Below are 24,833 nucleotides of genomic sequence, written 5' to 3'. Positions count from 1 at the left end.
TTGCTAATCCCGAGCTTCTGTGAAATTGGGGGATAACAATGAATTGGAGACACATCTGCTTCTTTCATTATACAGATGTCTTTTTGTTCATCATGCTGAAGCTACTGGGCACTAGTCTACCACCTGTGGCTTGCATGTGTGTAAGAATTTTATTTAAGTGAATTTTCACCAGGTCTTCTCTTGATCTGCAAGCTGTGCAAGGTCAGGAACTCTGTCTTTCATTATTTCTATAGTACCTGATGCCTCTCTCTGTGTGTGGTACATTGAGATCCAGTGAGTCCTTTGAACTAAAAGGCATATTCCAAGAGTTAGAGGTTGAGTGCACTTACACTTGGCTCTGAAGCGCGTGTGACTCAGAAGAGCCGGCTGTGTGGTAGAGAGAAACAAGTCTGGCTTCTGGTTTTAACCTCTCTCTCTCTCTCTCTCTCTCTCTCTCTCTCTCTCTCTCTCTGTGAGACCTGGTCACCGCTTAGCGTCCTTATTTATACAAGTGGGTAACTCAATTACTATATAACTGATACTTGAGGAACTCTTAAAATAAATTCCAGGTAGGAGGCTGAAGTTATGGCTCAGAGTATCTTCACTACCTGGGAGCTGAGGCTGAAGTAGACTGTACGTTCTGCCAGCAGCGCTCTCATACCAACTGGGTATCTCCCAATTCGGTTCAGTCTTTTTTTTTTTTTAAGAGTATAGATAACGAACTGCTTGCATAAACAATGTTTTGTTTTTTTTTTTAAGGATTTTATTTTATTTTTAGAGAGGGGAACGGAGAAAGGGAGAGAAACATCAATGTGTGATTGCCTCTCACATGCCCCCAACTAGAACCTGGCCCAGAACTCAGGCATGTACCCTGACTGGGAATTGAACTGGTAACCTTTTGGTTCACAGGTCAGCGCTCAGTCTACTGAGCGACACCAGCCAGGGTTCAATTATTTTTATGTCTTAAAATAAATTTTGAATTTTTGAATTTTAGATTTATTGCTATGATAGTACAGGGAGTTCTTGTATATCCAATACCCAGTTTCCCCTGTTGTTAACACTTTGCATTAGTGTGTATTTGTCACAATTAATGAACTAATATAGATACATTAATATTAAATAAAATTCATACTTTATTCAGACTTCTTCAGTTTTTCCGTAATGTCCCTTTCTGCCCCAGGATCCCATCCAGGACCCACATTACATATATTCATCATGTCTCCCTGGGCTCCTCTTGGCTGTGACCGTTTTTCAGACTTCCCTTGTTTTTTTAAATTTTATGATCTTGATAGTTTTGAGGAGTACTGGTCAGGTATTTTGTAGAATGTCCTTCAGTTGAGATTTATCTGATGTTTTTCTTATGGTTAAACCATGGCAGCACCTTGGGAGGAAGGCCACAGTGGTCAAGTGCCATTCTGATTGGTTCACATTCAGGGGACATCCTGTCAATATGACTCAGCACTGTTGATGTGAATCTTGGTCCCTCACTGAGGTGGTGTTTGTCATGTTCCTTCACAATCAAGTTACCCTCTTTTTTCTCCCTCCATACTGTAATCTTTGGAAGAAAGATATTGTGCATAGCCTACACGTGAACATTGAGGTGTTGATGTTCGATAAAAGAGGTGGGGGGGACCCGAGGAGCTCAGAGTGCTCTATCTGGGCAAGGCAGATACTATCATATTGTCCTGGGGGTGAGTGAGTAACTGATATCTTGGGAGTGGGCATGAAAATGATTAGCTGTGTGAGCCCTGCTGGGAAATCTCCTTCTCAGATTCTGATGACATGGATCTTAGGTCTTTAGTTAGTCACACAGGTCTCTGGAGTTATGTTTTCTGTTTGTTTTTTAATTCCCCCAGTCAGTTTTTATCTCTGTGTTCAGTGGGATAACATCTGTTGTTCTAGCTTCCAGTTCACTCATTGCTTTCTTCGCTGAGCTTTTAAATTTTGGTTTTTGCATTTTTAAATTTTAAAATTTCCATTTGATTCCTTTTTAAATATTCTGTTTCTTTCCTAAGACTTTCTGTTTCTTTGCTGAGACTATTTTTATTTTTTTCATTTGCTTCAAGTATGTTTTCAATGCTCATTGAAATATTTTTCTGGTGCCTGCCTTACCATCTTTGTCAGACATTCTTCATGTCGGTGTTGGTAGCCATTGATTGTCTCTTTCTGATCAATGTGAGATTTTCCTGGTTCTTGATATGAGGAGTGATTTTTGATCCAAAGCCTCTGGGCAGTGAAAGCCCTTGTAACAGAACCCACGGGCTGTTCAGTTATGAGGGGCCTGATTGCCCACCGCCAGAAGCATAACTCTCAATACCAGAGTTTGGTGAAAAGAAAAATATTTAAAGGTTATACAGATTTAGATTATTGGCGGATTTCTGCTGTTAAGTCTTATTTTCTTTAAAACACCCACAAACACATAGTTCTGCCTCCTGCTACCAAACCAGGCTAGTTTTAGAAAAGTCAGAGATACAGTTTTCCTACTTCCCAGACACAGTTCAGTTTTACTGGTGGCTCCCAGTCATTCGAGCCTGACTGGGGAGGTTTTGCCTGTGTTGCGGTGCCCTCCAGCTCTTAATGCAGAACCGCGTGAAGTTCCCAGCCTCCTTGTAAACCGCATGGAGTTTTCCTTTCCCTCTCAAAGCCACATGGTATTCTCCTAGCCAAAATGCCTGCCGCCTATTTTTAAATCCTTGACTGTGTCCTGTGATGCAGAGGGCGTGGTAACCAGTTCTGACCATTCACAGAACCTTGCGCAGGTTCTGTATGCTCTTTCCTCACCATTCTATGGTCAAAACCCTTCCCATCTCCTTGGGGCCTTGGAAGAACCAAAGCTATTTGCATAACTAAGATACTAGCTACCAGCCATAGTTATGCAAAGGAATCTTAAAAGCTGTTCCCTTCTCCCCATCCCCCAACCCGCAGGGTCTGGGGATTTTTGGGGACCCCCACTCTGTAACACCCCGACTCTTCATTGCTGCCCTCAGGGAGAAGGAGGGGAAATGCAGCTTCCCACACAGCTGCACTCACACCACTGCGTTGTTCTTTAGCTCCGAGGTTCTCTGCTGGTTGCCCTCCTCTCTCCTCTGTTCAGAATCTTCTTATATTTGTTGTAACTATAATGACCAGAGTTTTCAGTTGTGCTTGGTGGGAAGAATAGGGAAAATATCTCTGTTCCATCTTCCTGGAAGAGGAAACTCAATTCAGTTTTGACACTGCTCAGTTAGCACAAACCTCACAGATTAAGGGGCTCAGTCCCATAAGACTGCTCCCCCGCCCCCGCACTGGCTACCTACATATTCAGGGCTTCCCACAACCCCCTCAGGTTCAAGCAATCTCTGCAACAACGTATAGAACTCAGGAAAGTTCTGTATTTTACAATTACAGTTTTATTATAAAGGATACAACCCAGGAACAGTGAAATGAAATGGAAGAGACTCATAAGGCAATGTCTGGGGTTGGAGGGGACAGGCAGGAGTTTCTGTGGGGGTTGGGGTGCCACCTTTCTGGTACATAGGTATGTTCACCAACCAGGAAGTTTGCCCAGCGAAACGGTCCAGAGTTTCATCTGAGGTTTTAGAAATATTAACATAGACATGATTAAGTCTTTGGTCACATGGTTGAACTCAATCTTCAGTTTCTCCCCTCTCCTTGGAGGATGGGGATGGGGCTGAAAGGTCTAGCCCTCTAATCAGGTGATTGGTTCCTCTGACCATCAGCCCCATCCTAAAGCTTGTAGGCTCAGGTATGGTCCGCATGGGCTCCTTTTGACAACAGAAGCCACTCCTATTGCTCAGGAAATTCCAAGGGTACTAGGGGCTCGGTGCCAGTAGCTGAGGACAAAGACTGAATTAAAAAGAAATTATACCATGGATTACATTTTTTAAAATATTTTTTTCTAACCAGTGCCATTTACCTGTTTTAGAACAAGGTAATATTCTTAGGAAGTTTCAGTCCACTACTGTTTTCTTGTCATTTAATAGTTGAAAACACAAGCTGCCCTGCCTTACGTATTGCCTTTAGATAAATTGCCCAGAGCAGGAAAAGGATGAGCTGTGTCTTAGGGAAGTGGATTTCACAGTCACAGCAGGGCCACGTGTGGTGTGTTGACCCACTTGTAGATACTTGTATTTTCCTTCTTTCACCAAAGGAGTCAGTGCATCAATCAGATGAAAGAGGTGAAGGAGCAGTGTGAGGAGCAGATAGAAGAAGTCACCAAAAAGGGGAACGAAGCTGTGCCTTCCAGAGACCTCAGTGGAAAAAAGGAACAAAGCCTGCAGGTAATTCTGGGTTTTTCTGTCAAGGATTTCCAGAAGTCATTTTGTTCCCTTATCTACTGTCTGGTTTGCTCTGTTCTTTGCTCTGGCTAGCAGGTTTGCTTCCCTGAGGCACACAGCCTGGTCTTGGGATGCTGGGACTCTGGCTGGGTGGGCTGCCTCTGGTCCCAGTCCCCTGCTCCAGGCTTTGCCAGGATCACTTCATTTAAAGCCCATAGCCACCCTGGGAGAGAGGCGCTGTTGTTTTCCTGCTTTGAGGGTGTTGGGGCCCGTGGGACGGTGAAATGCCATGGCCAAGGTCACACGTGGTCAGCAATGGAGCTGTCAGAGCCTGTGCCTCAGGCTGCCTCCTTCGTGAAGCGCAACCCGTGAGATTGCTCCTGGGAGATCTTCCTTTTTGTTTAAAAATATATTTATTGAGATATACTTTATGTACCATATAATTCACCCATATACTCTATGTGCATGTAATTTATTGGTTTTTAGTATATTCACAAAGTTGTGAAACCATCATCACTATCAATTTTAGAGTATTTTCATTATCCCCAAAGAAACCCATACTCATAAGCTCACCTCTTCCTTACCCCAAAAGCCCAGAGCCCTGGACAACCACCAGTCCATTTTCTGTCTCTGGAAAGTTGCCTAATCTGGACATTTCATATCAGTGAAATCATACAATATGCAACCTTTGGTGTCTGACTTCTTTCACGTAGCATAATGCATTCGGGGTTCCTCCATGTTGTAGCTTTATCATTATTATTTTTTTATGGTTGAATAATATTCCATTGTATGAGTGTACCAGTTTTCTTTATTCATTTGTCAGTTGATAGTTATTTGGGTTTTTTCTGGTTTCTGACTATTACGAATAATGTTGCTATGAACATTCATGTACACATTTTTGTATGAACATAAGTTTTCATTTCTCTTAAGTATATACCTAGGAGTGGAATTGCTGGGCCATGGTAACTGTTTCACATATTGAGAAACTGCCAGGCTATTTTCGGGAAGTGATCATAACATTTTACATTCTCACCAGCAGTTTGTGAGGGTCCCAGCTTCTCCGTGTCCTTGTCAACCCTTGTTATCTTTTACATTATAGCCATCCTAGTGGGTGTGGAGTGGCACCTCAAGTGACTAGATTTGCATTTTCCTAATAACTAATGATACTGAGCATCTTTTTCATGCGCTTATTGGCAATTTGCATATTTTCAGAGAAATGTCTATCTAGACCCTTTGTCCATTTTTAAAGTTATTTTTTACTGAGTTGTAAGAGTTTTTATATCTTCATACGTATATAAAGCTACTGGATATATGATTTGCAGACATTTTTTCCCATCCTGTGAGTTGTTTTTCACTTTCTTGTTTGGTGTTCATTGAAGCAAAAGGTTTTAATTTTGATGAAGTCATATTTATTTCTTGTGTTGCTTATTCTTTTGATGTCATTATCTAAAAGTACTTTGCTGAACCCACAGTCATGAAGATTTACTCCTGTATTTTCTTCTGAGAGTTTTATGGTTCTTCACATTTAGTGCTTACATTTAGTCCTGTGATCCATTTTGAGTGGCTTTAATATTTTTATATGCTCTGAGGGTAGGGGTCCAACTTGATTCTTTTGCATTGGACATCCAGTTGTCTCAGCACCATTTGTGGGGGAAAAAAATCTAATCTTTCTCACACTGAATCATCTCAGCCCCTTGTCAAAATCGGTTTGCTGTGACCGTGAGGGTTTATTTCTGGACTCTCGTTTTTATTGCACTGTGTGTCCTTTCTTCAGCACCTCCCAGTCCTGATTGCTGTAGCTTTATAGTCTCTGAAATCAGGAAGAGTGATTCCTTCAAATTTGTTCTTCTTTTTCAAGATTATTTTGGCTATTCTGCGTCCACTGACTTTTGATATGAATTTTAGTATCACTTGGTCAATTTTGAGAGATCACATTGAATCCAAGGATCCGTTTGGGGAGTGCTGACGTTTTAGCAATGTTAGGTCTTCTGATGTATGAATGTGGGATGTCTTTCCATTCACTCAAGTCTTTTAAAAATCTTTCAGCAATGTTTTATATTTTTCAGAAGTCTTACTCTTCTTTTGTTCAATTTATTTATAAATATTTTTGATGCTATTATGAATGGAATTGTTTTTTAAATTGTAGAGAAATGAAGTTTATTTTTATATTGATCTTGTATCTTGCAAATTTGCTGAACATATTTATTGTAATAGGCTTTTTTGTATATGTGTGTGATTCCTTAGGATTTTCTATATACAAGATTATGTCATATAAAAATACAGGTAGTTTTACATCTTTCTTTCCAATCTCAGTGCCTTCTCTTTTTCTCTCCTAATTGCCCTGGCTAGAGCCTCCAGTACAATGTTAAATAGAAGTGGTAAGAGCAGACATCCTTGCCCTATTCCTGATCACAGAGGGAAAGCATTAAGTCTTTTTATCATTAAGTTTGAAGTTAGCTGCATATTTTTCATAGATATACTTTACCAAGTTGAGAAAGTTCCCCTCTGAATTTGTTGAGTGATTTTTATCAAGAAGAGGTGTTGAATTTTGCCACATTTTTCTGCATCTGCTGAGACGATCGTGTGTTTTTTGTCCTTGGTCCTTATTGATATGGTATTACATTAATTGATTTGTAGATGTTAAACTAACCTTGTATTCGTGAGATAAATCCCATTTAGTCTGTAATTCTTTTATGTGTTGCTGGATTTGATTTGCTAGTGTTTTGTTGATTTTGGTGTCTAGATAAGGGCTATTGGTCTATAGCTTTTTTTTGGTTTTGTTTTGTTTTTTTGGTAATGCTTTTGTCTGGCTTTGGTATCAGGGTAAGGTAACAGTGGGTTCATAAGATGCCTTGGGGTATATTCCTTCCTCTGTTTTTTGGAAGAGTTTATGAATATTTGATATTGATTCTCCTTTAAGTGTTTGGTAGAATTCATAGTGAAGCCATTTAGGCCTGGGTTTATTTTTGTGTTGGGTGGGGTGGTGATAATTTTTAACTTACTAATTCAGTCTCTTGTTATAAGTCTGCTTAGATTTTCTACTTCTTGTGTCAGTTTTGGTAGTTTGTGTTTTTCTAGGAATGTGTCTGTTTCACCTGTCAGTTTTGTTGACAAAGAGTTCATAGTATTCCCTTAAAAATAATACTTTTTTATTTGTGTACGATTAATAGTGTTCTTTCATTTTTGACTTTTAGTAATTTGAGTCTAATCTCTTATCTTTTTCAGTTAATCTGGCTAGTTTTGTTCCTATTTTCAAGGAACTAACTTGGTTTCATTGATTTTCTCCATTTTTCTATTTCTTATTTTATTAATTCCCTCTCTAATTTTATGATGTCCTTCCTTGGGTTAGGACTAGTTTGCTTTTGTTTTGCCAGTATCTTAAGGTGAGAGATTATATTATTGACTTGAGATCTTTTTTTTTCTTACCGTAGGCCTGTAAAGTTCCCGCTAAGCACTGCTTTAGTGGCCTCCCATGGTTGGCATATGCTCTGTTTTTTTGTTTTAGCTTTTCTCAAGTACTTAACTAATTTGTCCAGTGATTTCTTGGACCCATTGGTTATTTATGAATGTGTTACCTAAGTTACACATATTTGTGAATTCCTCAAATTTCATTCTATTCCACTGTGATTAGAAAACATTTTATATGATTCAGTCATTTAAAACTTGTTGAGGCTTGTTTTGTGGCTTAGCCTCTGTCTGTGCAGGAGAACACTCAGTGTGCACTTGAGGAGAATGTATTTTGCTCTTGTTGGGTTGAGTGTCTGTCGATGTTTGTTTTGTCAAGTTTCTAACGTCGTTCAAGATTTGTTTTTCCTTGTTGACCTTCTGCCTTCTTGTTGATTAATTCTTGAAAGTACACTCTGGGAGATCTTGACTCAACCTCAGATCTTCTGATTTATGCCAGGTGAGGGGCACCATCGGGGTAGACTCTGGCCTGGTGCTTCTCGGGGTTTCAGCTCTCCTTTGTCAGAAGGACGTGGTGATCCATTGCATCGCTTGGGGTCATTACAAGGTTTCTAGTCACGGAGCCCCTGCTCTGGCCATCCTGTGCTCTTGTTTCAGCTCCGAGCGTCCAGTGAGCCTCAGCCAAGGTCGCAGGAAGCTGACCTGGCCCAGGGAGAGGAGCCACAAACTAAAGCAAACATGTCCAGTAACAGCGAACCCCAGATACCAGCCCCCACTTCTGAGGTGGCTTTGGATTTGAGGAGAGAGGGTGAGAAAGGTAAGTGAAGCTTGGCAATCCCATGTTTAAAGCCTCTTCAGAGCCCCATTCAAATAAAAAAACATAGTGGCTGTGTAAGCCCTCCCCTCTGTACAAATACTCCGAGGGCAGAATGCGCTGTTTAAGGTGGTCAGTGAGCTCGGTCACAGGGCTGCAGGTGGCAGAGGTCTTTCTGGGCACCTGAACTGGGGCTGCAGGGCTTTTTCTCTGTCGTGCTGGCCTCGTCCCTGTGAAGTTGCGTGCCTTGTTCTATGGCAGCTGGGTAAAGAAGGGTCTCAGGTGTGCCTTTATTCAGGACACTGGGCGGACTGTGGGATGAAGGGGAGGTGGCTGAGCTCTGTGCACCTGTTGGCTCCCCAGTACTTGTCTTGAACAAACGATGATCAGATAACCTCAGCAGTACACCTTCCTCCGCATGTAGGTTTTCACTGTAATCAAGATAACTTCCTCTAGATTTTTTTTTTCTAAACCACGTTTCTTCCGCTCCCTCATTGTTCTGAAGATGAGCTACAGGCATAGAGAGGAGTAGAGTCTTCTCCTGAGGTCACTAAATAAACAACCCAGCTACCCCACACATCCCCAGCACACCCCGTCCACAGTTCTTGGGAGGGCTCTGGGAGTTGAGTGGTGTGGGGGCTTTTGTCTTAAGTGAAATGCCACTGAGGTCACAGCTAACAATGTTCTGTGCACAGAGGAAACCAATGCCATTCATGTCAGCAGTGAGGAGGAGCTTCGGAGGGACGGCCTGGGGCTTCCGCGGGAGCCAGGCCAAGAGCAGGCCGTGGAAGAAGACAGACATGCGGGCGGAAGAGCAATGGGATATGCTGGAGACCTTGGCCCAACCCCACAGGTGCCAGCTTCCCTGTTGGTGAGCCAGGAAAATCAGGAGGCGGAGGAGCCTGAGCGGGACCAGCTTGTCGTCCAGGATGGGCAGGAGGAGGACCAGGGAGCTGGCGAGGAAGGTAGGTGAGAGGCATTGTGGGCTGCCCGCTGCCTGCTTTCCCAGTCTCCTTGCTGACCTAGGAAGAGTTCCCATGAAGTCATTCTATTTGGTATCCGTTATCACGTGTAGGAGGCAGGAGGGGAGAGTAGTGCCCTCCCTGGCACTTGGGAGTTTTCAGAAGTAACATTCACAGGGAGTGAGGGGGCATTTCAGGTGGGAAACCTTGATGGGTGCTTAGTATTGATAAAAGGAGGGTGGGAAGGAGAGAGGGAGGGAGGGAGGGAGGAATTTAGCTTTACAGCAAAGGGACATATGAATCCCACCTTTCTGGTTTGGTTGACTTCTTTTAAAAATAAAGTGTGGGAAACTGAGATCAACAGAATATTCTGGTATGTATTTTGGTTTCTTAAAAGATGTGAGAAATTTGTATCCCAGCTGAGCCAGGACCACTTAAAATAGAAGACACCTGTGCTCTGGGAATGACCAAGTAACAGAAGCTGGGGAACATGCCTATTTATAGGAGTTATCTTGATTCCATTTAAATCTAATTTTCACTCATGTTTCTCCTTCTGAAGAATGTGTTCTCAGTTCAAGAACTGAGCCCTGGCTGGTGTGGCCCCGTTGGTTGGAGTGTCATCCCGTAACTAGAAGGTTACAGGTTGGACTCTGGTCAGGGCACATACCTAGGTTGCAGGTTGATCACTGGCCCCTGGCATGTGTGACCCCCAGTCCTGACTTATATGACTCCTGGTCTGGGCGTGCACAGGAGGCAACCAGTGAATGCTTCTCTCTCTTTCCCTTCCTCTCTCTCTAAAAAGCAATGATAAAGTTTTAAAAAATGTCCTCAGGTGAGGATAAAAGAATTATTTAAAAAATTAAAAAAATAATTGAAAAACGGAAAAACTCAGGTGGCTGGTTCAGTGGCAGTCTGCTGTCAGACCACTCAGCAGCTGATCACAAAGTATACCAGCCAGCAGGGCCGTGATGCCACGGGCATGAGGATACACCTTGTTCCAGGGGCAGTTCAGTGATCTGCTTTGCAAAATAAAGCTGCAGGCGCACAACCTGGTTTTGTTTCCATTTCAGGCAGTGAGTACAGAGAAATATAACAACAACTGACTTTTCCAGCATGCTTTAAAAAAAAAAGACTATATTCTGTACAAATATAACATATTTACATTAAACCCTGTGACTGTGTCTGTTAAATACATTTTGTCCTGATCTTTTCTGGTTGCTGTTCCCCCCAGGGATGAATGTAGCAATGAGTGATCTAATTCTGAATGTATGATAGAAAATTGTATCCTTTGGCTCACGACAGTTGTTCTGTTTCCCTCTTTTGGAGCAGTGAGTTCATCTAAGGAGATGCCAGCATTCAGTAGAAACCTGGTGTTTCCAAAAACAGTGCCGGCGTCTTCTAACCTTGACTTGATTGTCTCTTAAAAAACTGGGAATTAGGTTCAGCTAGCGAGGTATTCCATTTTATATGGACTCAGAGTTGCTGTGGACATAGATAAGTAGGGCACTCCTACACAGTCTGTACTAGCAGCAGATACACGAGTCCCTGTCAGTTCCTGCGATGCAGCAAAAAGATCTGACTGGGAAGCCGTGACTGGGATAACCCGTGTCTGGGCTCTGGTGTTTCTGCGGCATTGAGAGAAATGATGGAGAAATGATATGGTTCGTGTTTTATGTGTCTGCACTGACTTTACAGGGAGAAACCAGCCAAAAATGGGAGGAGATGACGACTACAACATGGACGAAAATGAGGCAGAATCTGAAACAGACAAGCAGGCAGCCCTTGCAGGGAATGACGGGAATGGCAAAAACTTCAATGGTAATAGCTGTGGTGGGTGGTGGGGTCCTCTCCTCCTCGGGGCAATTGTAACCATCTACTCTGTGGTCCTTTGCTTTGGGAGTGACTATACAATGAATCCCAACAGTAACACTGTAAGTGGTCAGTCATTTGAAGGCTATCTTTTCTTTAGGAACCTTTTGATTGTAGGGGCAGTGGAGGGAGGTGCAGGATTAAGGAGTCTGGGATGAAGAAGTCCACCTGTTCAATGGGGCTCAGGCCCTCAGGAGGAAGTTAGTTGGAGGATTTGTCTTCAGTGACATTTAAGGATTTCCCAACAAAATGGCCGGGTCACCATGTGATCACTTTATAGTATCAATCAGAAGCCCTAATAAATATGCACAGAGCTTCCAGGCATCTTTTTTGTTTTTAAATATTTATTTTTAGAGGGGAAGGGAGAGAGAAACACCAGTGTGTGCTTGCCTCTCGTGCACCCCCAACTAGGGACCTGGCTCGCGACTCAGGCATGTGCCCTGACTGGGAATTGAACCGGCAACCCGTTGGTTCGCAGGCCAGCACTCAAGCCACTGAGCCTCACCAGCCAGGGTCCGGGCAGCTTGTTACAGTGGCACTTTGTGTTGTTATGATTTTGAATTTTTGATGAGTCCAGGCAGTGGGATGTATCAGATTCTGGACTTGTTTTGGTGGGGTTGGATTCGGTTGGACGTTTCTGCAGCTGCAGTGTCCTTGTTTTGCACCAGGCCTGTGATGGCAGGCTGATGGCTTGGTTAGGGGGTGCCCACCAGGTGTCTCCCTTACACAAGTCCGTTTTCCCATGTAATTAATTTGTCATCTAGAATGGGATGTTTTTCCATTTTTATTGAGATGTAATTGACATACAGCCTCGTGTAAGTTTAGGTTGTAATGCACAATTATTTGATTTGTGTGTATTGTGAAATGATTACCACAATAAGTTAACATCCATCATCTCATAGGGATACAAAAGGTTTCTTTCCTTATGATGAGAACACTTAGGACCCACTCTCAACTTTCATGTGTATCATAAGGCATGTTAATCACTCCCATCACACTGCACACCCCATCCCCGGAGAGGGGGTGCTTTGACATGGTTGGCTTTGCCATCCCCTGAAAACCAGTCTCATGGTGACTTTCTGATTCTGTCACCGTCACATGTATTAGTTGCCATTCGTTAATTAAGGACCCCTTGCCCTCAACACACACACTCATACATACTGGTTTTAGTATTACTGTGAACTTATGGTTTTCTTTTAACATTTTTCTATCAGATTCTTGTTTTAATTCTCCATTTTTTAGAGCACTTATGTGCCAGAGTTTTCTCCTTATCTGTGACGTTAAGTTGCAAATACCTTCTTCCAGTTTATCTTGATTTTGCCTATGGCATACGTTGCCAGATTTCAAAAATGCTTATACTCATTTGTGTAGTACCTCAACTCTTGAATAACATGTTCACTGACATGGTTACTGCCTTACATCTGTTTACCATACTTTTAAATGAGCCTAGCATCATCCTAAATGTTTGGCTTTGCAATGAAGGCTTGTGCTCTCCCATTTCCTACAACCCAGTTGTCCTAAGGATCTGACTTTGTGCACAACTTTAAAAAAAAGGAGGAAGCAAGGTAGGATGAATGCTCTGTCAGCTTTTTTAACACATTGTCGACCGGTCATGAATAAACTCATGTTTTCAGGTCCTAATGTTGTTGACTGATGATGAGTTAACTCAGGTTTGTACTTGCATTAGCTTAAACAATTCATAAAACAGAGTAATGTAGGCTTTTGTAAAAAAGTTTTTGTAAATTGTTTCATTTTCATATTCAATTATGAAAACAGCCTGTGATATGGAATACCTTTTGTATAAAATTGCCAGTCAACAACGTTAAAGAGTTTCAAGTTGAAGAAATGTCATCAACATCATTTTAAGATTGCCATTGAAATAGTTTAAGGCCCCGCTTGCACTAGGGCGAATAGTAGAGGCATTAGCTCCAACTTCATGAGACAGTAGTAATTAATATAAGGCAGCCATTTAATGAATTTAATAAAATCATTAAAAATTTAATGTGTAATAGTTGTAAATCTGGTACTGGTTTTAGGTCTTATTTGTGACACATCCTTTCATGTTGTCTATTGTTTGAGGATAAGGTAAGGATGGTGGAAGCCACAGTCCACTTCAGCTCTGTGAAGTAAGAGCTTTGGAATAACAAGAGCCGACCAAAGCTGTAAATGGCTCTGAGGAGGCAGTGTGCTTCCTGTTGGAGGGGCCTAAGTGGGGGCATTCACATAGCATATGAAGGTTGGTAGCATCAACATTTTTCTGAGATTAATTTTATGTTTTCTATTTTATGGGACATGGCATATTATGTCACTGTTTCAAACAATACATCTTCAGATATTTTACCTTTGTTTCATGGCACCTTGTTGGCCATATGTGTGGTCTTGTTTGCTAGCTTGTCTTTGGTAGGAATGCAATTCCCCATTATAATGTGGTTATGGGAGATGGTCTTCTTTATGAGTTTCTAGATACTTCAATGAGACCTGCTTGGATTGGTTTCTCAAAATGTTTTATTAGAATATAATGGGTTTTTTTCCCCCCTTTTTAGTTCTGAATGCTGAAAATCAGAAGAGAGACAATAAATTTACTTGATCAGCATGAAGAGAGGAACAAATACTCTGAATCAAACTGGGATCACATACTTCATGTCAGGATTGAACAGTGATAACCACAAAATATTCACGAGGGACAGAATACTGTGAAATGTACTAAGTAAAATATGCATCTGAAGATGATTATCATGGAATTTTGGCATGTACTTTATGTAGGAAAATGATATCTTGTAGACTTTTTTGGTGGGTTACTTGTGAAGCATATCTATTAAAAATGTTAAAATTTGTTGGCTAATAGGTATTTTATGAGAAGATCAACACTAAAAATAGAACACAAGGTCTCCAAGTATATCGACAGTGGCACTTCTTATTTTAGAATCCGTTTGAAATAAAAGCAAGCCTGTGGGAAGAGACCATCTTCTGATGCGAAGGAGAGATCTGCTGCACTTGGAGAACTCCTTTTTCTCAGTGCTGCTGGGGTCCTTCTCTTCTGCAAATGCTGTGGCGAGTGATGGCGCCAACCTGTCCTTTCCATTCTGTCAGCACTGGATTATGGGTTTATGCTCGCGCATGTCCATTTCTAGTTCCTGCACTCAGTGGTCTGGGTTCTGACTCTTAAACACCACTAACAGTCATTTTAAATACCCACGTGTTTTGCAGGAGAATTTAAAAAAAATTTTAAAAAAATACTACTTGTATAATAGCCCTTGTCATTACTGTTTAGTGGCTTGCACTTTAAAAACGTGTGATCTATACTTAGCGAATGTGTGGGCAAAGCAAAATCTTCTGTAATAAGTCCATATTACCAAGAAAAGCTACGAGTGGGTTAGACTTTGGATACAACAGGGGCCAGAGCAGAGGTGACCCCAGGGACCTCTCGTAGAGCAGCGAGGGTAGCTTTGTTGTGGACAGACCGCCTGCTTCACTAGAGGAAAAGAAGAGCAAGCTGATGTTGAAGGGTATATACTAGTTTAGAAAGGCAAGAGAAAGATCAATAGTACTTGGTCATAGTTTACACCTTTAGCTTGTATCAAAACTGATTAAAAAGTTGAAAGTTAATGTTCCCTTGAAAATGACTGTAATCATAATTACCATTAATAGTGATATTAGATTTGGCTTGTATTGGCCCTTAATATTTCAGCTAAATAAGCTTTTGTCTCTTATGGATGACTGGCAGTCACACTAAGGACTTTCATTGAGGACTTTCTAAAGGGTAAGTGGGCGGTGGCGCTTACTAAAATGTCTTTGGAATTATGGGATTTGAGATACAGTCTCTGCAGGTCATGTGGTAGATACTGCCTTGTTTTCAGAGGACACTGGGGCCCAGAGGAGTTAGAGCACAAGCCAGCCGCCTCACACCCACGTAGACTTGCTGTGCCCCTGGCAGTCACCAGAGGCAGGATGTACTTTGTGTTCGGGTTAAGGTATCTAACTTGGATGTTCTCCATGTATAATATCCTTTTACCTAATCACTAAGATTAAACTTTTTCACCCAGAAAAGGCAACTAGAGAAGACTGTCAAAGTAGCTTTATAAGATTTTATCTAAGTCCTTGTTCAACATCCCTTAGTCTTAGGGATGATATTCTCTTTTTCAAGTAAAGCCTCTGTTCATCTCATGTTTAATCAGTGTGCATAGAGTTGCTGAGAAATGAAATAATTTGTTAGTTCAGCTTTTAAAACTGCTTTCACTTTTCCGTTCATCCCCTATATGATCCCTAAAGAAGCAGCTTTAAAATTGTGGAGATGGAATGTCAATATAAAGAAAGAATAACCCATGATGACTATCTTCATTTACAGAGGCAGCCAAAGGCCGTTCGTTCAGCAGGTGTGCGCTTTACGGTTTCTCCCGGCATTCGTGCTGTGACCACTGGCTTCCGCTGGGATCACAGGCACCTATACCGAGGCAACAATTCAGAGGTATCATGGCTGTTTAAAAAAACAAAACAGAAACCTTTGCAGTAAGCATCAAGTAGAATCAAACCCCTGACCTTGACCTTTTGTTGTTATCCAAAATTAAATCAGCAGCTATTCCAATTTTTAATAGGCATAAGCTGTTTAATCCCCACTGTCTTCTCTCCTCTCAAATGGTATTTGGACAGAATTGAAGTCATTTTATCTTTTCTCCTGCAGGTAAGACTGCAGGTGGAGACGCCTAAGCGACCTTGGATTAGATTTCCTGAGTAATTAATCATGGCACATACTTAATGTATGTACTTTTGTGTGAAGTTTGAGAAATAAACCATTCATTGTTGTTAAGTAACTAGACTGATAACTAACATGACTTAATTGCTAAGAGCTGGTTATCCATTCATAGTGTCAGGAAGTTGGGAAGTTTTATTTTCATTGTGTATTTAAATGTTTGTGTATTTGTAGGCTATTTCTCAGCTCAAAGAGCAATACTTTTTTAATGTGTACTAAGGCACTGTTCTTTAAAAACTGGTTTGTAAAATTCTTGTATATATACATTGAAGCATTACTCTTAAGTAGGTATCTTCCCATGTACATAAAACAAAAAGGCTTTTATCTTTGTTGGTGTGCATCTCTGGGAAAGTTAAATGACTTTGAATCTTTTAAAATATATATACACTTCAGTTAATGAGTTTTACAAACCAAGGCCCTAACCAGTTGAGACAAGTGCTTTTTATTCTTACTCCTTAGAACAAAGTGCTATCTTGTCCTGAGGTGATGACACAGACCGTAAATTGCTTATATAACTTTTACCCTTACAAAGATTCCAATTCTATGATGAGGGCTTGCTAAATATTATTTAAGTCCAAATAAATGATTGTGATTGATCAGAGATGTGGTCCTCAATGAAATGACCTAATTTTCCATATAACTGAGGTTTGCCTTTAGGAACCTTCATAAACGAATTTAAATGAACGAATGCCTTTTGAATGAATGTTAAACACAGTAATGCAGATGAAAATCCACTTGGCAGTAAGAGGTAAGCCAGAGTCTTTGTGAAGGAGTTCCTTGCTTTTTAATAATTTGTCTCTCTCGAAGCTGTTGTGAAATGACTAACAGAACGTCCAGGTTGATGTACCTGCCATATCTGCCTTTATCTTATGTTCACATTTAAACATTCACCTGAATGTTTTAACTCACTCTCTGAAAAAGCTGTTGGTTATTAACATTTAACATCTGAGTATCACTTAAAGGAGTAGTTCTGTGACCTCAATCAGCAGCCTACAACTGCCAGTTGTTTTTTTTTTTTTTTTTTTTTCTGTAAAGGACAGTCCTGCTCTAGTTTTTTGAGATGGGCTCATTCAATTTATTCCGGGACTCAGTAGGTGACGTATCTGTGATCAAAACAGAAGTACCACACCTTCCTTTAAGCATGGCTTAATGTTAGAATTATAGGCAGAAGGTTACAGATACTATATCTGCATTTTTGTAGTTTAGAAGTTCAGGGTTGTCAAATAACTTTGTGACCTTCCAAAGGCAGATACATCCTCTTTTAAAAAAATTTTAATCTTCACCCAAGGATATGTTTATTGATTTTAGAGAGAGGAAGGGAAACAGAGAAACACTGATCAGTGCCTCCCATATGTCCCCCAACCAGGGATCAAACCCACAACCCTTTTGTGCATGGGATGAGCCACCCAGCCAGGGCTATATCCTCTTTTTAAATGCAAGGAATAGAAAGCATTATTAGCAGACGACTGAAGAAAAAAAATCTTACAATGTAAATGAATGCATAGATGGACCGGTTTAGTATCAGCCAGGTCATTTCATGTCTTCAAAAGCAAAATTTTAAAACACTGTTGGCAGCTGTAGGATGACAAAAATAGTCATCTCAAGTTTTATTTTATGACTCCTTATTGCAAAAGCAACCGGTTCTGGTTCCCTATTCTCCTTAAGATTTGGAGGTATTTGATATACCAACTTCTGCTTAGATTGATTTGCAAATATCAAATAATCCAACTTCACTGCTGAAGCAAACTGTTTAAGGGCAAGGTACCAGACTCCAACTTGCTGCCTCCAAATTCCTCTGCATGTCTAGCAGCCCTGTGTTGACTCAGGTGTTCCTCCTTCTGAACAAGGCAGCCAACCTACTGCCCTAGTGGCCTCGTTCTTTGTTTTGTTTTTTTTTACCTTCTCTATTCAGTTTACCTCAGGACAGCTCACTGCCATCAGAATGCATTTTACATATTAAAAAAGCCCACATTCCATGAGCAGATTCTAGAAAGATGAAGTCCTTTTCTCAAGTTTATATTACATTTGGAAGATAAAAACAAGTAACTGAATTACAACTGAAAGTGCTAAGTACTTTTCAGGGGCTTGGTCTAAATTTTATAATCTTTTAAAAGTACCAAAGTAATAGTTAAAGACGTTTTTAAAATAGCATTTTTTTTTACAGGTATATAATTTAAGACAGGGGTCCCCAGCCTTTCTGGCAGCAGGGAGTGGTTTTGTAGAAGACTTTTGTAGAAGATGGGGTGGTTGGGGAAAGGAGGCAGAGCTCAGGTGAGGAGGGGTGGGGACAGGAGGCCAAGAACTTAAGCTCAGTGAAGTCTGCCTGCTCACCTGCTGTGGATGGATGGGGCAGGGAAGGGAGAGAGGAGGGAGCCCTGACTTTAAGATGTCATGACACAAAATCAAAATCCCCATGTAATTGAGCCTCCCTCTGTAGCTTAAAAGTCCCTCCTCAAATCCCTTCAAATGTATTTAGCCAAAATCCCATACAAGTGTTTAATAAATCACTTGATTTGAAGCTTCTTTTGGATAATTTGAATTACCAAAATGTTAAAGAGTAATAATGTTAAAGAGTAATAAACACCTTCAGTTTTTAACATGTATCAACAAAATGCTGTTGTTTTTATCTCCAGTAATACATTTTTGTCAAGAAATTTATTAACCTCTACAAACACTAATTTCACTCATTCATAAAAAATGATTTATGATTACATCTATAATAAAACCATATAGCGTTCCTCAGTGCATTCAACAAGACCAGTTTCATCCATGGACATAATGAACCACTTTAAAACAGCAGTTTTCATTCATGTCTTATAAGGCTGTGAAACTAAAAGAATTCCTTATAATGGGTAGTAATCCAAGAAATCCATTTCACTTCATATTAGCTGGTAAGACTGATGGATGGATCTGCTAAGAGTAGAATCTAAAAGTAGATTTTACCCCTTTATGGTCATCTTTCAGTCTCAAACAAGCTTCACAACAGGAAAATATCTGTGAGCAGAGAAATCAAATTCAGGAGGAACCTGTAAAGAAAAATCAGGAAGTCAATGTATCTAACAAACACTAAGACAGTAAACAACATAAAGACTACTTTTAAAGTATTTCTAAAGATGAGGCAGCTAGTTAAATGACAAAAACTAACCTGCAGGAGAAATATAACTAGCTTGTTTCTGGGTTTATGAAGATCATTAGAAAACAAGTTGACCTTCTGTTTTCCATCTTAGAACACTTAACAAAGGAAAATGGACGTAAATTACAGGAAAAAGTCATGGTCAGCAAGTTTAGTTCCAGAGTCACTGATTGTACTGAGCAATGAAATGAGTCACTGGTAAAGCAGGACAGGAAGTGAGACTGAAAAACACATATAATGGACAGGTGCCACCAAAAATGCCTCCACAGGTGGCTTCCAAGAAGATGCAGAACCTGTGTTGAATGTTTATATAGCACTGATGATAAAACATTACTAAGGAAGCTTATGGAATTTTCCATGTCCCAAGCCATTAAGAATACCTTATTGAAGGATTTACTTTTCTATAGGTAGATGACTTTTTAAATACCTCTCCCATAAATGTATTTATATACATTTTCTTTTTTACCCCAAGTCATTCAGTAATTTACATGGGGAGGGAGAGGAACGAAAGAGCAGGCTTGAAATTTTAAGTTAAAACTTTTTTAAAAATAATTTTTGAGTGCTTAGCTTTTTTCAATAAGATGTATAAATATTACAAAAATGAAGTTTTACAATAATTGGAGACCATCTATTTTCCTCACAGTATACTTACCTTAGATTCCTTTTTGTGTCCTCCTGCCAATAACTTCATAACCACAAAGTTTGGTTTGGCAACCTTTAAAATTCTATTGACCTAAACAAGGAGCAACATTAAACTTATCAGAACATAAAATTCATAGTCAAAATGTCTTAATAGATACTAAGTGTTAATAGATACTACGTGTTGATATTTTATTAAAGACAATTTTAAAATGTATTTATTTTAATAACAGAACCCTATTTTTAGTCAACTCTGAAAACGTGAAAGGGCTACTGTCGCCTGTTCCCATAAAAACAGAAGGACACCAGGCTGCAAAGGCAGCACCACAGAGTGGGGCGTGGACTCTGGTGGAGTTAGGGTGCTTTAAATTATAGCTTTGCCACCTGCTAGCTATGAAACCTCTGCCAAGTTCTCTAACCTCTTTGTTCCAGTTTCTTCACCTGCAAAAGTGGGGATGATAATTTAACTTATCCCACAAGGATTTGTTGTGAAGATTAAAAGAATTCACATATATTGTGAGCTGAGAACCAGGCCTGTTATTATTTCTGACTGCAGCCCTCTAAAAAGCTTCCCTGCAACACATGAATAATCATGGAATGAAAGTAGTTCCCACTGTTGTCGTCTTGCTGACTACTGAGCAAACAGATCACCCTAAGTGCAAGAACCATGCCTCAGCTCCAGATCACACATCCACCTGCTTAGATGACTGCTCCTTTTGGGTGGGCATCCAATAGGCATGTCCAAAACTGAGCTCTTGCTTGACCTTCCCAGCCCTGCCTCCCCACCTGCTCCTACTCCACCTGCATTCTTTCTCGTGTGATGTAATCTATCCAGGTATTCAGGCCAAAAACCTTGGAATCATCCTTGACCCTTTCATTCCAAACCCAATCCATCAATCAACCCTGCTGGCTTGACCTTAAAGCACATACAGAATGCAATCACTTCTGATCACCTCCACTGTCACCACCGACTCTCACCTGGGATACTGCTGTGGCCTACTAACTAACTGGCTCCTGTCCTTCCATCGCTGGCCCCACTACAGTCTATTTTCAGCAAAGTTGTCAGAATGATTCTTCAGAACAGATCTGGTCACTCCTCTGCTCAAAACCCTCTAATAATTCACCCCTTGTATACCTCACTCCAGCACACACCAGTCCTTGGCTGTTCTTCAGATACCCAGACACACTTCTGCCTCAGCACTTTTACACACGTGGATCCCAGTGTTGAGAAGGCTCCATCCCTGGATGGCCACATGACTTGCTTTTCCACCTTTTCAGGATTTGCTCAAAGGCCACCTTATTTAAAAATGCTCAATCCCTCTACCTCCTGTCTCCTATAGCAGCCACTATCCCATTGCCAGCTAGGTTTTTTTTATAATATTTAGGGTCTTCTAATATACTATTTTATTTTTACTTTTTAAATATTTTCATTTATTTACTGTCTGCATTTATTTACCCCAAGGAGGGCTGGAATTTCCGTCTTTTTTTTTTTTTTTCCTCTTTTTTTCACTGCTGGACTCTACAATAGTGCTAGAAATACAGGAGCCACTAAAGAAATATTCATGGAAGGAAGTCCACTAAAAGAAATATGCCATTTATTACAGATACCTTCCTTTAATTTTTATACCCCCCCTTTTATTTTTATTACATGGTTACGTATGACAAGTCATTTCTCTTCCATCTCTGTTCCCTAAGGTACTCAGCTCCCTTGCAAAGAAACACTTATTCTTACAGATGTTTCCACAAACATGTTAAGAAATTACTTGCCCATTTGGACTGAAACGGCAGCATATTATACCATTCGCTATTTTGCTTTTTAAACTTCCTGTATCCTAAATAATGTTCCATTACAGTACATAAAGGTCTTCCTTGTCCCTTTAAAGGCTGCATAATATTTCACTGTATGATGTATCATAATTTATTTAACAGTCCTCTGTTGAAGAACACTAAAGTCCACTCTGATTGGTGTGGCTCAGTGGGTTGGGTGTCGTCTTGCAAACCAATAGGTGGCTGGTTTGGTTCCCAGTCAGGGCACATGACGGCTGTGGACGATATCCCTGGTTGGGGGCATGCGAGAGGCAAACCAATGGATGTTTCTCTCCCTTTCTCCTTCCCTTCCCTCTCTAAAAATAAATAAATAAAATCTTTAAAAAATACAACAACACTAAAGTTCACTTTTTTGCTATTAGAATCCTGTTGGCAATACTCCATTATATTCATCACTTCCCACATGTGCTCATTATCTTTAAGAAAAACCCGAAGCAGAATTTGCCTAAGAATTTGTGACTTCTGACAGTTACTGCTATATTCCCCTTTCATGGAGGTTGTACCAAGATATACTCCCCCAAGTAGTGTGTGTTACAGGTAACTCTCTTAACAGAATAAATGCATTTCAACAAAATTAGGTATGTAGCAAATTGTGGAAATAATGAAAGCCTGAAACAATATTTATAAGTTCTAAACTCTATAAAGTGGTATCTCAAAATAAAGTCATCAAAAACAATAACCTTTATTTTAAATGGTCAAGTGGAGAAAATGGTTTTTATTTCCTGTGATAAATGACCAGATATTTTTCAGATTTAAGATTTATATTTGAATACAGTAAGCTACAGATTAAAATATTTTAAATATTAACATTTCTAAGCTGTGGATCAATCTGGATCTTATTTCTATTCTTCATGGTTCTAAGTCTTTTTTAAAAAATTGATTTAAAAAAAATTGATTTAAGACGAGAGATACTGAGATTTGTTGTTTCACTTATTTATGCATTCATTGGTGGTTTCTTGCATGTGCCCTGGCCAGAGAATGAACCTGTGATTTTAGCACATTGGGCTGATGCTCTAACCAACTGAGCTACCCAGCCGGGGCCGCCCACGGTTCTAATTTTTAACTTCTCCTTAAACTGATTTCTTAATTTATCCATAGGAGGCATTTACATTACCTCTCTCATCAAATTATTTTAAGTCTGACAAGGTAAGGTTAGCAAAGCCAGTCGGAATCCTTGGCAGAAACATGACAGGCTTCATTTACTAATACTATAGAGTTCGTTTTTATAATTAAACTGGCATCCAGTAGTGAGAGATGTACTTCCCACTAACCTTTTCCTCTAGAATTACTGTGACTGAACTCTTACCTCATGGTCTGGATTTGGGATGTTTTCCAATATCATTTTTGCCTGCTGGAAGTGCTTACTAGCTGCCACATACAGTTCTGGAGACTGAGGAGGAGGGCTGTATTTATTGAGGTCAGACATTTCCTAAGAAGGGGGAGGTACTATTATTCAAAAACATATTTAATATGAACAACTCTAAACTACATTTTTAAAGAATTTTACACTATCCATTCATAAGTACACACTAAAACATTCAGCACGTGCCTATTTTTCCCTACATAATGACAAATTCTCAACCTTCATATACTACCTCATATTATTCTCATACTTAAATAACTGTTAACATGATAAATAATCTGGAAAAATGCCAAATAATTTTCACACTATTTAACCTGGTATTTTATCACTTTGTTCTATTGGTCCAACAACAGTCTGATTTGACTGACTTTAACAAAATGGCTAGGTACAAACATCTATAAGAAGGTCTAAGACTAAATATTTTACAGTGATTTTAATGAGCAGATTCACCTTGAACTGCAGATAGTGCACTGGAGGTGGTGTCATTACACTGTTGAACGGAGCAAATCTGTGCTCATATCGAACTTGTTCACTATCAAGCTCAAACTTGGGTTTTCGTACTTTGCCATCCATGTCAAATGCTACCATGGTCTAAAGGAAGAAAATGAAGGAAAAAAAAAAAGATACCAATATAAAAAAGTGAATACTCTTAGTAATTCACAATAGAAAACAAGAAACAGCTATTAACAGATAGCTAAAACAAAGCTCAGAAATCAGTAACAGGAAGAGAAAAACTGGCTTTAGTATTCATTTTTATTATGTGCCATCTTTTATATAAAGTTTTCAAGGTCTAGTGTTTATGTTACTACTTTTCCCGGTGAAATTATACCACATACACATAATTTTTCGGTGCTTCATGCTTTACAATAGTTTTGAAACCTTCAAGTAAAAGCTTCTGAAGCAACAAGTAGCATATAAATTTTTGTAAGAAAAGCATAGGGCCTGTTTTCCAAATAGGAGTCCATGTTCTATGTATTTTAATGTAAGTTGCTTTAAATCATTTCTTGAATTGCCCAGTACATGTTAAGACTCAATACTCACTACACCTCCTGGAAAATGCCTGCTTTTGTTCAAGCCATTCAATGTGGAGCCCACCCCTAATACATGCCTAAGAAATTCCAAACCCCATCTGTCCAAGAAACCTTTGTTGATCATCAATCAGAAGTAAACTTCCTTCTCTGACTATTGTGTCACACATGTTGCCTGGCTTGTCACTTGAGAAAAGGATCACATCTGATTAGACGTGGTATCCAAAATGTACTCAGTACACAATGTTTGGCATACAACATGGGTTCAAGTATCTGGTAGATAATTTTAATAAAACAACTAGACTTGGAAAAAAAGGTAATTTCAAACAGATGGTTAATAAAAACAAGGGTGAAGTTAGAACCTAGAAAAATATCATGGAGAGAGTCCATTTTAATTAAACTGTATAATAGCAATGTAGTTAAAAAGCAAAAAGAACTTTATTTTCAACAATTTACCTTAAACATTCCAGCACACATGTTCTGATAGGCCTGGCTCATTGTGATTTCTCGGCTCAAAGGGCGAACTGCAATTAGAAAGAAAATCATCTATATTCTTTTACCCTTCCTCTTGCATTACTGCAGGAGCAAATCTAAAAAATATTTTCCACCATGTTTCAAACAGTTTGTTCCCACAGGCTACATTTTATTTTATGACCCAAATCTACAAATAATAAAATATAACTGAAAGTCTAAACAAAAATCATGTTCCCCAAATGGCTAATACGATAAAATTATAGTATTAAGTAATTTTAACTTCTGAATTCATCACATAGAGACATTTTTTTTCTAT

At 39.8% G+C, this 24,833-nt stretch overlaps 2 protein-coding genes across 5 annotated transcripts in view; one reads left to right on the top strand and one right to left on the bottom strand.

The window, feature by feature from the left end:
- The window catches only part of GOLM1 (golgi membrane protein 1), a 52,097-nt gene extending 38,138 nt beyond the window's left edge, over positions 1-13,959 (top strand). The window contains exons 6-10 of the mRNA XM_090274242.1: positions 4,130-4,259; positions 8,319-8,478; positions 9,171-9,440; positions 11,133-11,255; positions 13,850-13,959. Coding sequence (XP_090130368.1) covers positions 4,130-4,259; positions 8,319-8,478; positions 9,171-9,440; positions 11,133-11,255; positions 13,850-13,893 — 727 coding nt within the window. The 3' untranslated portion in view covers positions 13,894-13,959. The remainder of the gene's footprint in view (positions 1-4,129; positions 4,260-8,318; positions 8,479-9,170; positions 9,441-11,132; positions 11,256-13,849) is intronic.
- Positions 13,960-15,446: 1,487 nt separating this feature from the next.
- Positions 15,447-24,833, bottom strand: part of NAA35 (N-alpha-acetyltransferase 35, NatC auxiliary subunit) — a 55,166-nt gene continuing 45,779 nt past the window's right edge. For 2 of the 4 annotated variants that reach the window (XM_090274241.1, XM_090274238.1), the window contains 5 exons: positions 24,500-24,567; positions 23,466-23,606; positions 22,959-23,081; positions 19,839-19,919; positions 18,690-19,079 (listed from right to left, as the gene is read on the bottom strand). In XM_090274241.1, coding sequence (XP_090130367.1) covers positions 19,020-19,079; positions 19,839-19,919; positions 22,959-23,081; positions 23,466-23,606; positions 24,500-24,567 — 473 coding nt within the window. In that variant the 3' untranslated portion in view covers positions 18,690-19,019. Of the gene's footprint in view, positions 15,781-18,689; positions 19,080-19,838; positions 19,920-22,958; positions 23,082-23,465; positions 23,607-24,499; positions 24,568-24,833 lie in introns of those variants that run through there. The other 2 variants (XM_090274239.1, XM_090274240.1) reach the window with 2 other exon arrangements.

This window comes from Furipterus horrens, unplaced genomic scaffold (genome assembly GCF_987537825.1).
Source record: "Furipterus horrens unplaced genomic scaffold, mFurHor1.1.pri manual_scaffold_4, whole genome shotgun sequence".
NCBI lineage: Eukaryota > Metazoa > Chordata > Mammalia > Chiroptera > Furipteridae > Furipterus > Furipterus horrens.
Note: the sequence above shows the minus strand (reverse complement) of the source record. Positions and strands in the feature narration are given on the sequence as shown.